Here is an 11,479-nt window from a genome sequence, read left to right as displayed (position 1 = left end):
GTGAAAAAAAGGAAAAAGCAACCAGAGTAGGACTTTTTGTCAGAAGTGGGATTCGAACCCACGCCCCATTAGATGGGACTGCGATATTCAAGATGTTCCTGAACGCAGCGTCTTAGACCACTCGACCATCCTGACTTTTTAACTGCTTATCAAGGACCTGGAAAATTTTCAATATAATTCAAGGAACTGCTATCGTCTTCAAAAATTTTACGTAAATTCCCACACGCAAACTATTGACACATCATTCAGGAAGAATGTTCAACGCGCAGTTACGATAATATCGAATCAAACCTGAAAGAAAAATAATTTTCAAGAAGCAACACAGGCAATGCAGTTAAATTCAGTATGTTATTTAACTTTATTATCTATATAAAATTTTAATAAATATGAATGTAGTTTAAATAGTCCAGACTACATTCGGATATCTACATAGAGCTAAAAAACATTAAATTGCAACATAAACCCTTTTTTTAAAACAGAAAACAATTTAAAATACGTAGATTAAAGGATAATGGATATATTAATGGTTGGTATGTAGGTAAATGAAAGTAATTTTCATATTCTAGTTATCATCAATATCCATCATGGATTACACAAGTTAGTTTGATGAGTTTCGCTAAGGAAAATGCGGCAAGATGTTCGACTGATCGGCTAACCATCAATCGGGCGTTGTATAAGCTGTATACGGAAGGCTCGAGTGTTTAGGCTTTGTCTTGTTAACAAAGACTTTAATGCATCCAGTGAAATCAACACTGACCATAACATAGCCTCCACATCCTTTTGTTCTTTGCTCGACTAATGGATCTACTTTCTCTTTTTCGGTAATCTCAGAATCAATTTCCGGCTTAATAATTGTCTCTGGATGTGGCGAAAATATGGCACATGTAACTGTCGCATTATGAGCTTTAATTCCTTCCCAAAAATCACTACGATCACGTCGTACGGAACTCAATTTTGTAAAATCGTGATGTGTCTTCCATAAATAGATGCTTTGATTCTCTGATCCACTAATAATATATTTGCCATCGTGACTAAATGATGCCTTTATTTGCTGTGAATCATTCACATATCCTTTGTATTTGCAGCTCAAGCCTAAATCACGTAAATCATACAATCGAATACGACTGTCATTTGATGTCACTAAAATTTTATCTTCATTCGGCATTGGCTCAATTCCTGTAATTTTTCTGCCTGTTGCATTCTTTCCTCTCGTCGAACGTACATGAATTTGTGTATGATATTTAAGTTGCTCGGTATTATAGAATAAACATCTGCCATCGTATGTTCCAATCACAGCAAATTTGCCATTTTGACAGAAATTAACAGCTGTAATTAACTGTCTACGTCCATCGATCTCATTCCATAGGAAAACTTTTTTATTTGGAATATTCCATAATCTTAAACGTCCATCAAGTGAACCACTAAGAAAGAATGAATCATCTTGTGGATGAAATGCAATTGCGGTGACAAATTCAATATGTTGGAAACAGCATAAACATTCACGACGAGAAATGTGCCATAATCGAACAGTCTTGTCCATTGAGCTTGATAAAATGAAATGGGATTTAGACCATGATACGTCTAATAAATCGGAAGTATGTCCATAATATGTTCTATAAGGAATTGAAATAAAAGGACCTGTTGAATTTGCTACTGCCTGTAAAATTTGTGCTGTTTCTTCAAACGATTGATGTGAAACTAAAGATTCTTGAGATGGTGTCGGAGATGACTTTTGGTCAGCATTAAACTTCTTAATCAATTCCTCAAAATGATGGTAAGCATCTTTCAATACCCAAATTCTAAGCACTTTGTCTTGACCACCAGTAGCTAACATTCGTCCACAAGGTGAAAATTTCATACACCAAACAGCACCTGATTGTTCTCCAGACAAATCCTGTAAATGTTGGACTTTCGAGAATTCATACGGACCAGTATTTGTCTTGCTTGCTTTTATCTTTATAGTATTTTCAGGATTAGCTACGTCTGGAATGTCTGCAATATCTTCCTTATGTCTTGCATGCGATACTTCAGATGCAATTGATTTTGCTTTGTTTGCAGCCTTTTGTGCTGTCGCTTTGAAGAATTTCTTTATTCTTGCTGTTTTTCTTCTTAAACGACCTTCTTCCTCCTCATTTTCTTCTTCTTCTTGTGGAATTTCCGAGCCAATTGTAGCACCGCCAACTGATTCCTCATCAGATTCACGAATATGTGAAGCATATTGCATAATGTAAAATGATAAAGGATTAATACATTGCTCGGTCTTTTCATCGGCAATGGACAATGGAAAATGTTCACCAGTATCTAAATTTTTTACAGGAACTTGATCGAGAATTTCTTTGTCAGTCAATCGTTGACCAGAATCAGAACGCATTCTAACGCTCACATTCAATTGCTTAAAAACTTCTTCATCACCTGCTGACTTCCTTCTTTCTTTCGAGTCTTGAATTGATTCTGGTCTATAACGTGTATCATTTCCTAAACTATTAGAGCCAATTCCTGGCCATTTGAGTCTTTCACCACCAGATATTTCAGTGCGCATCTTTTGTAGCCTCTCAATGTCTTCCATTGTAGCCATTGACTTTTTATGCTCACCTTCAGTCAATTTACTTTCGCCACGATTTACTATTTCATCTTGTGGCTTAACACAGAAATTTCCTTGCGTAACTTTATGAATGCTCATTGTAAAATTTGGATCCATTGATGTTACGCGACCAGGTGCTGAATTACTTTTTACACTATTTGATGGACTACTAGCCTTATTAAATGTAAATTGTGAACATGAAATTTTGTTTAATGAGCCTGTAAATCTTGATATATTTGATGGAGAACCAATTGTTGCTGTTGGTGATTCCAATGATGAGGATTCCTTAAATGAATTTTCAATTTCTCTAGTTATAGCATTTAGAGTAGCAGGACTTGGAAGAATTCTAGGAGTTGAATTATCGTCACTTTTTACTTTACTAATTTTCGTCTCATTTGTAGTCGTTGACATTGAAACAGTTAGGCTATTTGTTGTTATAGTTGTCGATGTTGATGGCTGCTGTAAGGCATCTGATAATTTATCAATAGGCGTTAATTTCAATGAGGCATCTATAATAATTGACTGATGTTCTGATGACGATGAAATTTTACGATTCTTGTTACGTTTACGACGTGGTGGTGCAACTGGTTGTTGTGCAGAACCAGTTGACGTAATCTATAATTAAGAATACATTATTTAATTTAAATAAATGACTCATTATAAGCATGTAACTTTTTATGTCTTACACTATCAGTTGTTTTTGAATGTGACAATTTTGTGCTTGCAATTACATCGGGTTCTTGTAGCATTGTAGGATTACGACTAATTGTTAAGGAATAATTACTTGACTGTGAATGACTATCAGATGGCTGTACATTTGAGCTTGTTGGCATTTCAGCATTATTTGTTGGAGATTCCATTAGTGGACTTTGTTGTTGCTGTTGTTGTGCTTGTTGCGGCTGTTCTCGACTAACACTTAAAACATTTGGTTCTAAACTTCCTGAAAGTATTCGTCCAACTCTCCCAAGTGATTGCATTGAATGAATTGATAATCCATCGTTGTCAATAACTCGAAATGGATGTGACGATTGAACGGTATTTCTCGATGCTGCATCGATACTTCTAGCTGAACTATTTGATGGATCCTAAAATTAAAATAAATTTGTTATCATATGTTTATATGCTGTAATATCATGTATTTACTTGAGAATCATTGTTGATTGTATTAACATTATCATCGCCATCATCATCATTATTTAAGCAGGACTTTAGTTCTTTAAAGCGTTGTCTGTGCTTCTATGTGTAATACAATAATAAAATATTTATTAGATTGAGTCATCAATTTTTTTTCGTTCATTTGTCGTAGATTAACACATACACGCACAAAATATCTTTAATTCCATGTCATTCTGATGTAATTATACTTACAGATCTTGGCTCAACAAATTGAAAGTCATTATTTGGCTTAGTCTCTTGACTTTCCTGTTGCTGTCTTTGAAGTTCCAGTATTTCGTCTTTTATTGAGCTGGATGTTTTATTAAAATCAAAAGGCAGCTGATCTTCTTTTGAATTTCGTCTAAATGAATAAAATTATTGTCGATAAATACATAATTCTTCGTTTATCAAGTGTAAATACTTTGCAATAAATAGATAAGAATGATATTTGTTTTTTTCAGGTAGAAACTCGACAATTTAATTGCAAAATGATAACTTATTTTATAGATAATCCATAAAAACTCACTTTGTAGATAATTTAGAAGGACTTTCGCATTCAAAGAACTCGTCGCTATCGTCACTTGTCGTCATATCTGATTTTACTTAATTATATTATCCAGATATAAATTTTAATGATATAATCTTTGAAATTGAAAATTGATTTGTTTTCTTCTGATCAATGCGTGGACACTAATGATGTTGTGCAAGCGTTTTACTAAGAAAAATTGGAAATATCACCTAAAATGATGTGGAGACATGAAAACTATTGTAATTCACTGGATAATGCTATATTAATCAGATTATATGAATGCTAAGTTTTTAAGAAAAATTCGAAATCATTTTGTAGACTCATTAGTATCCATGCCTTGCTTAAGGAGAGGTTTGAAATCCAGACGGCCGTTGGAAAATGATAAAAAATTTCAAGTTTCTAAATTAAATCAGGATATTGCTAAAGATAAGCACACTAATTGCTATAATAATTATTTTAAATCAAAGAAAACATTGAAAATACTCAAAAAAATTGAATTAAATTTTTTCAACTTTGTTATGCAACAATACTCTAATCTAAATTTCAAATTTTAAAAAGTAACGGATATTTACAGAATGACCACGTGGTAGATGTTATTGAAAACGGATTGATCCTAATTTGCAAGACCAACTGAATTAAAATGACAAATAATTTTGACCAAATCACATTTTGCTATGCAAACAAACAAATAGCATGCTAAGTTCATTCATAAAATTGTGCAATTAATTTAATTCCCTTATCAATTAGTTGATAAAACTGTATATTATGCCTGGATATCCACGTGAATTTTTACATCATTCATATCTAATTTAATCCATTTATTTACTTCATTTGTAGCTGGTCGTCATTATTCAAACAATTATTTTATCAATTTATGAATGATAACAATCAGACAATAAAGTCCATCCACTGACTGACAACGAAGTAATTAATTGAATATCAAATGCTCTGCGAGAAACAAATTCATTTAAATTAATAAGAAGCTCTTGTATCGTGTCGATTGAAAATATTGCTTAGTCTTGCTTTAGTTTCTGTAATTGAAAGTGATGAAAATATTGCTTCAGGTCAGTTTAAGAATTGATTTTTGTGGCTTAATGGAAAATAGAATTTTTTGGGGATTTTTAAATTCATGCTCTTAATAACTGATAATTAATCGAGTAAACAGCCCTGGAGAGTGATAAATTTTTAGCATGTTCTATTTATGTTAAATTGGCTTGTTAATTTACTTAAATGATACATATCAAATAATTAGAACCTTTTTTGACTGGCTGTATACATTTTTATCGGCTCTTCATTGTCAGTTCTGATTTAGACTCGGACAAGATAAAACATACAGTCCTCAAAAGCACGCGACAAACAGAAAATCAGCAGACCGCTTTTTATTTTTAGCAAATCATCTGAAATTGCTGTAAGTGCCAAAAAATTTCCTCATGACGTAGAAAGGCAGCGGAAGAAATTCTGTACATTTAGTGACAATATAGTCATGCGATGAATATTCTCTTCTGGTTAAGCATACAATAAAGAAAATATATTGATTAAGGAAAGAACCTTGATAAGTCTCAAGGCCGGGCATCAATCTAAGTCAGTGTTGACCAACCTTTTTGTGTTACGGCACACTTAAGTTGAAATCCACGTCCGTAATCGCATACGGCATGTGATTCATAACATCTTCAAAAAGTGTACTAGTGTGCCACGACACACAGGTTGGACAGCACTGATCCAAGTAATAGAAACAGTCTTGACTAACAATTTTCAGATTGACGTAGGTTTAGAACTGTGATGATTGAGAAATTTGAGAGAAATGGCTGATAATGATGTAATTTCCATTTTTCTTGGACCTTTTGGAAAGTTTCAACTTCGGTCGACTTTGCTGATTTTTCTTGTCAAAATTCCATCAGCATGGTAAGTAACTGAAGACATTTGAGGATGTGACATTCATTAAAATTGAGATTATTTTCCAATTGCAGGTTTATGGCATGTGTAAGTGACATCAACATCGAAAATACTCAAAAATTATTTAAAGACTTGATTTTCAGTTGATCTACACAGCAAAGACCCCACCGGCAGGAGAAATATTTTGTAAACCACCTATCGACATTCCAAGTAATGCTACATCTTTGTGGATTAAAGCAGCTCATAAGGAAAGATACAATCGTATTGAAGATGAAGCATCTTACGACTTTTGCAATAAGTATAACAATTCACTGGAACGATACCTAACCAGCTCGTATGATGCACCGGATTACTTATTACCATGTACTGAATTCAGTCATATCCTTGATCGTACTTACATCTCAATAATCAATCAATATGAACTTTTCTGTTCACGTGATGCACTTCTTGCTCTCACCCAAAGTTTTCACTTGTTGGGTGTGCTAATTGGCGGTATAATTGCTAATTATATGCTAAAGACGTAAGTTCATTAACATTCTGATTATATACTTTTCTTAATTTTCCTTAATTTAATTAGCATAAGTCCACGAAGAACAATGCTTGCCGGAATGATATCTCAGATCTTTTTAGGGATAGCAACAGGCTATGCACCAACTTATCTTCTTCACATTTTCTTTCGATGTGCTGTTGCCGCAACGTGTAGTTTACAATGTATTGGTATCATGACGTTGTCTGACATAACTAGTGGAAAATATCGAGTTGCAGTTGTATGCTTATTTGAACAATTCTGGTCAATTGGAGTGATTCTACTTCCACTTGCAAGTACTTGGTGGAGTAGTTGGTCGATTGTTTATATTGCTATCACATTGCCGACATTCATTTTAATATTTTTATATCCATGGATTCCTGACTCACCAAGGTGGCTTATTAAGCATGGAAAAGTTGATGAGGCAATGAAAGTCCTCCTAATGGCAGCAAAAGTTAATGGCAAGAAAGATTTCAAAAAGGATGACTTGGAAAGAGAATTGAAAAGCTTAGCTATACAGGCAGAAAATGCACCGCCAGAGCCTTCATGGTGGAGTATTTGGGACGGAGGATTTACTTTAAAGCTCAAATTGTTTGTTGCTCATATTGGATGGTCAGTATTTCTAATGCTCTATTTCGCATACTTACTTCATGTCAGAGCTATGGGAAGGGTATATCTCAATATTAATACTGTCATAGCTGGAATAAGTCAGATAATTGGAACCTTTATCGGTCTACACTTAATCTTGAACACCTCAAAGAAATGGCTATGGACTAGTCTCTTAAATATTGCAGCATCATTAGTAGCTTTCTCTGCGAACTTTGTACCTGACAGTATCCCTCATTTTGAGCGAATGGTCATTTATATGGCGACTGCAATGACTGCAACAGCTACAGTATCCACTACATTATCAATATTTATAACATGCACTACCGAAATTGTCTCAAAAGATAAGAAACGAATCTGCAATTATTCTGGAGTCTCCACATCAAGAACATTAGTCATGATCGCACCATTTATTGGATTTTGTGGTAAATTTGGTCAGCTTGTCCCTCAAAACATTATGGTTGCTATGAATATAGCAATGTCAGTATTAATCATGATATGCATCAGGACACCAAGAACGATTCCGAAAAACAGAGGCTATATCCCCGAAGAAATAAGTGCTGTTAATGGAAAAGATGTCACACGGCTGTAAATAAATAAATTATAGAAGTATTCTGTATGAAATTATTGTTGGATATTGAAATAAAGTATTCTTTTAGTTGATTTTAATGTTATTGACTTCTTTATTTAGTTCTGCACTGTTCTAACGTTCATTTGAGATTTGAATAATATTTATCGTACTTAGTTGAAACCCCCTTTTCATATAAAAGTTCAGTCTGTTTTTGAACTCGGATAAATAACCATCATTGTGAAATAATAAATCATTTTGTGCTTTAGTGTCAAAATTGTGCTGCTCGGGTAAGAATTTTAAGTGTCACCTTCTGCAGCCGTTACCTCATTAAATGCTTTTGTTTTATATTTCTACCAAATATTAATAAACTTACCTTTCGCATGATTGATATTCATCTGTCGGATTAAGCTTCAAATACATCCATACATAATGTGTATATCATTATATATTGTCGATTAAGCTTCAATACTTCATAACTTGTAATAATTACTAACATTACTACGCAGTATATTTATCATTTCACATCAGTAAGAGCAAACAAAATTTTTAGCAATTCCAGTCAGTTTATGCAAAGCTGTTGTAGCGTAAAGAGGTAAATAAATAAAGATGAGTGGTCATATTTTGCAAAATATAGAAATCAAAAGTGTTGTTCCAAAAAAGAGGTAAGCTAAATATCCATATTTTATTCATCAATCATGAAGTTTTTTGCTCTTTCAGACAGGATCTTATCAAATGGCATGGATGGGGTAAGTTAAAGGTTATGAAGAATGACATATAAATTAATAAATTAATCATTATTTAGGCTACAGAGATTCTGAATTTAGACTTAGAGATCGCAAGATGTTTTTCACAAGTCCTCGATACTTGGTCAGCGCAAACGCGACACTTGACAGCTTTAAAAAGTACATAGATTCCTTATTCGATGTCGAAATGCAACATGTTTTGGACCTTCCATTTACAGAAATCAGACTCAAGCCAGTAGAATATGCGAAGCCAACTTTGGTTGACGATTTTATAATTGGATTGGATAATTTAAAAATAGATTATTCACTGGACGGTGAAGATCGTCTGGTGAGATCACATGGTCAAACAATTAACGAAATTTATGATTTACGATATGGAAATTTTAAACGAATTCCCGATTTAGTTCTATGGCCAACAAGTAATGACGAGGTTATTAAAATCGTTAAACTTGCTCACGATAATAATGTAGTGTTGATTGTTTTTGGTGGTGGAACAAGTGTAAGTGGTGCTATACAATGTCCACAAGATGAAAGAAGATCAATTGCAATTTTGGATACATCCCAAATGAATAAACTCTTGTGGCTTAACAAGGAAAATTTAACAGCATGTTTTGAATCAGGAGTTGTTGGACAGGATCTTGAAAGAGTTCTTAATGAACATAATTATACTTTGGGACATGAGCCTGACAGTATTGAATTCTCAACTTTAGGTATGTTTTGTTACTTCTTTCCATTTAAATGTATCAATTGCTTACTTAATTGTTTGTGTGTTTATACAGGTGGTTGGGTTGCAACTAGAGCATCAGGAATGAAGAAGAACTTGTATGGGAATATTGAAGACATAGTATTAAATGTAAAGGTTGTGACATGTACAGGAGTATATGATCAAAAATATTCAGGAGCTCATAAAAATGTCGGTCCGAGTTTGGATAACATGATATTTGGAAGTGAAGGTACATTGGGAGTCATCACAGAAGTTGAGGTTAAAATTCGTCCATTCCCTAAAGTCAGACGTTATGGATCAATTGTATTCCCAAACTTCTCACATGGAATACAATACTTACGAGAGATAGCCAAAAGACGATGTCAACCAGCAAGTATCAGATTAATAGACAACGATCAATTCCAGTTTGGTCAAGCATTAAAAACTGATGAAGGAGCGCTAGCAAATTTTACAAACGAGCTTAAAAAGTTTTTGTTGACAAGGGTCAAAGGTTATGACTGGAACGAAATCGCCATCGCGACAATTTTATTTGAAGGGAATCAAGAAGATGTGGATAGACAAGAGAAATTGATTTATTCTATCGCAAAGCAGTTTTACGGTATTAGTGGTGGAGCGAAGAATGGAGAAAAAGGATATGTAATTATCATTGAATTTTGAACTTTGGGGTCAATTCACATATTACGTTCCTAATTTTATGAGGGAGCAATCTGCTGTTTCTTGGTGCTTTCCTACATAGCACAAATCGGTTAATCGATCATAGTTTAATTCGATGTGACTCTAGATTGGTGTCGGATGCTAATTAAGTTCGATATCATGCCGGACTCACGCCGGTTTAAAACTCACGCCGGTGGATTGTTGATCGATTTGTCAAAAAATCTTATACTTTGGAAATGTAATAAGTGAACGACCCTGGATTTATTTTTTTGTCTTTGCTCATATTTTTTTTTTTGTTAATCAACAGGTTTTGACCTACGTTATTGCATATATTAGAGTAAGAAACAATAACAGCAACTGCTTTTAAATGTATTTACATCTTTTTCTTAATTACTTAAAGGACTTTGGACTTGGTGCTGGATTAGTTGCAGAATCATTTGAGACGTCTGTTCCATGGACGAAATGTGAACTTTTGTGTGATAATGTAAAGCTTACAATTCGCGAGGAATGCAGAAAATACAAAGTCAAGTACTTTTATACCAGTACACGTGTAACTCAAACGTATGATGCCGGTGCATGTGTGTACATTTATTTTGGCTTCCAATTCAGTGCTCCTGGATATAAGATTGATAATCCAATTGAGATTTATCATAAAATAGAAGAAGCAGCTCGTGACATAATTTTGGCATCAGGTATGTTTTAAGGCAAAAAATGGATTGCTCGATGTTATTAACATGACTGTCTTTATAGGTGGTTCCATATCTCATCATCATGGAGTCGGTAAACTTCGTAAAAAGTGGTACAAGCAATCAGTGTCACCAGTTGGAATTAACTTATACAAAGCCATTAAACAAGAACTTGACCCGAAAAATATTTTCGCATGTGATAATTTCCTAATGCCGGAAGATAAGATTGATTTTGTTGAACTTACGTCAAAATTGTAAATTCTTTTGTGCATTATAAATTAATCGGTAGCTTTTTTTTGTGTGATTTTGTTTGAACTTTTATTATTAAATTTAACGATGCAAAAGCTTTAGCCATGAAATGGCACTTATTATTGATTGATGATTATTGTCATGAGAAATAGTTTGCACAGTTTAAATTTGTTTAGTTTTTTGCACTGATGAGTTTTAAATAAAGACTTTAATATGGTTGTTGTGTTAGTATTTATGATATCCGTACGTATCTGAAATTAATAATATTTGAATCCATATTTCAGTATTGTTCAACCTGTTTTGCACCTCGGCACACCTCGGTGGTAATCCTCGACTGGAACTGCACGGCATTTTCCTAAAAATTTTGATTGAACCTCAATGTGCTACGACACACAGATGTGCCTATCCTGCAATAATCGATAATATATTGCTCGTCGGTGCTGTTTCGGAAGTCCGTTTGAACTAGAAAGCACGTACAATATTTTAAATGATTCTCAAAACATTGACATCCGATACTCTTATCCATAGAAGTCCCCAAATGTTTTTAAGTAGCTATATCAGC

At 33.8% G+C, this 11,479-nt stretch overlaps 3 protein-coding genes and 1 non-coding gene across 6 annotated transcripts; 2 read left to right on the top strand and 2 right to left on the bottom strand.

The window, feature by feature from the left end:
- Nucleotides 1-37: 37 nt before the first annotated feature.
- Nucleotides 38-135, bottom strand: TRNAL-CAG (transfer RNA leucine (anticodon CAG)). The gene is given in 2 exon segments: nucleotides 38-84; nucleotides 98-135. It is a non-coding gene; the product is annotated as a tRNA-Leu (tRNA).
- A 194-nt stretch (nucleotides 136-329) lies between these two features.
- LOC139088461 (WD repeat-containing protein 44) lies at nucleotides 330-4,434 on the bottom strand. The gene is made up of 5 exons (XM_070637698.1): nucleotides 4,263-4,434; nucleotides 3,950-4,097; nucleotides 3,725-3,817; nucleotides 3,268-3,666; nucleotides 330-3,196 (listed from the first exon to the last, which is right to left on the bottom strand). The coding sequence occupies exons 1-5, from the start codon at nucleotides 4,325-4,327 to the stop codon at nucleotides 659-661; spliced, it is 3,243 nt and encodes a 1,080-aa protein (XP_070493799.1). The 5' UTR covers nucleotides 4,328-4,434; the 3' UTR covers nucleotides 330-658.
- Nucleotides 4,435-5,311: 877 nt separating this feature from the next.
- LOC139088505 (organic cation transporter-like protein) lies at nucleotides 5,312-7,959 on the top strand. 3 transcript variants are annotated; one of them, XM_070637759.1, is made up of 5 exons: nucleotides 5,312-5,329; nucleotides 6,022-6,167; nucleotides 6,233-6,245; nucleotides 6,302-6,678; nucleotides 6,736-7,959. In XM_070637759.1, exons 2-5 carry the CDS (start codon nucleotides 6,067-6,069, stop codon nucleotides 7,880-7,882), a joined length of 1,638 nt encoding a protein of 545 aa, XP_070493860.1. In that variant the 5' UTR covers nucleotides 5,312-5,329; nucleotides 6,022-6,066; the 3' UTR covers nucleotides 7,883-7,959. The 3 variants fall into 3 exon arrangements, with proteins under 3 accessions (XP_070493860.1, XP_070493859.1, XP_070493858.1); XM_070637758.1 differs by lacking the exon at nucleotides 5,312-5,329 and adding an exon at nucleotides 5,447-5,673 and having other exon boundaries at nucleotides 6,032-6,167; XM_070637757.1 differs by lacking the exon at nucleotides 5,312-5,329 and adding an exon at nucleotides 5,447-5,673.
- A 344-nt stretch (nucleotides 7,960-8,303) lies between these two features.
- LOC139088504 (alkylglycerone-phosphate synthase-like) lies at nucleotides 8,304-11,157 on the top strand. The gene is made up of 7 exons (XM_070637756.1): nucleotides 8,304-8,523; nucleotides 8,579-8,607; nucleotides 8,664-9,314; nucleotides 9,384-9,964; nucleotides 10,290-10,319; nucleotides 10,383-10,674; nucleotides 10,733-11,157. Exons 1-7 carry the CDS (start codon nucleotides 8,468-8,470, stop codon nucleotides 10,924-10,926), a joined length of 1,833 nt encoding a protein of 610 aa, XP_070493857.1. The 5' UTR covers nucleotides 8,304-8,467; the 3' UTR covers nucleotides 10,927-11,157.
- The last annotated feature ends 322 nt before the right edge of the window (nucleotides 11,158-11,479 follow it).

The sequence above is a fragment of the Chironomus tepperi genome, unplaced genomic scaffold, assembly GCF_022539635.2.
Source record: "Chironomus tepperi strain 1889 unplaced genomic scaffold, CSIRO-AGI_Ctep_v1 contig_163, whole genome shotgun sequence".
Classification (NCBI taxonomy): Eukaryota; Metazoa; Arthropoda; class Insecta; order Diptera; family Chironomidae; genus Chironomus; species Chironomus tepperi.
Note: the sequence above shows the minus strand (reverse complement) of the source record. Positions and strands in the feature narration are given on the sequence as shown.

What these genes read in the sequence shown, in the direction of transcription:
- LOC139088461 (XM_070637698.1), bottom strand. Translation starts at nt 4,327, where the DNA reads ATGACGACAAGTGACGATAGCGACGAGTTCTTTGAATGCGAAAGTCCT. An exon ending in AATTTGTTGAGCCAAGATCT is followed by an intron (nt 3,818 to 3,949) that starts GTAAGTATAATT and finishes TATTACACATAG; the next exon opens with AAGCACAGACAACGCTTTAA. An exon ending in ATTCAAAAACAACTGATAGT is followed by an intron (nt 3,197 to 3,267) that starts GTAAGACATAAA and finishes TCTTAATTATAG; the next exon opens with ATTACGTCAACTGGTTCTGC.
- LOC139088505 (XM_070637759.1), top strand. Translation starts at nt 6,067, where the DNA reads ATGGCTGATAATGATGTAATTTCCATTTTTCTTGGACCTTTTGGAAAG. An exon ending in GCTAATTATATGCTAAAGAC is followed by an intron (nt 6,679 to 6,735) that starts GTAAGTTCATTA and finishes TAATTTAATTAG; the next exon opens with CATAAGTCCACGAAGAACAA.
- LOC139088504 (XM_070637756.1), top strand. Translation starts at nt 8,468, where the DNA reads ATGAGTGGTCATATTTTGCAAAATATAGAAATCAAAAGTGTTGTTCCA. An exon ending in ACGTTATTGCATATATTAGA is followed by an intron (nt 10,320 to 10,382) that starts GTAAGAAACAAT and finishes AATTACTTAAAG; the next exon opens with GACTTTGGACTTGGTGCTGG. An exon ending in TGACATAATTTTGGCATCAG is followed by an intron (nt 10,675 to 10,732) that starts GTATGTTTTAAG and finishes CTGTCTTTATAG; the next exon opens with GTGGTTCCATATCTCATCAT.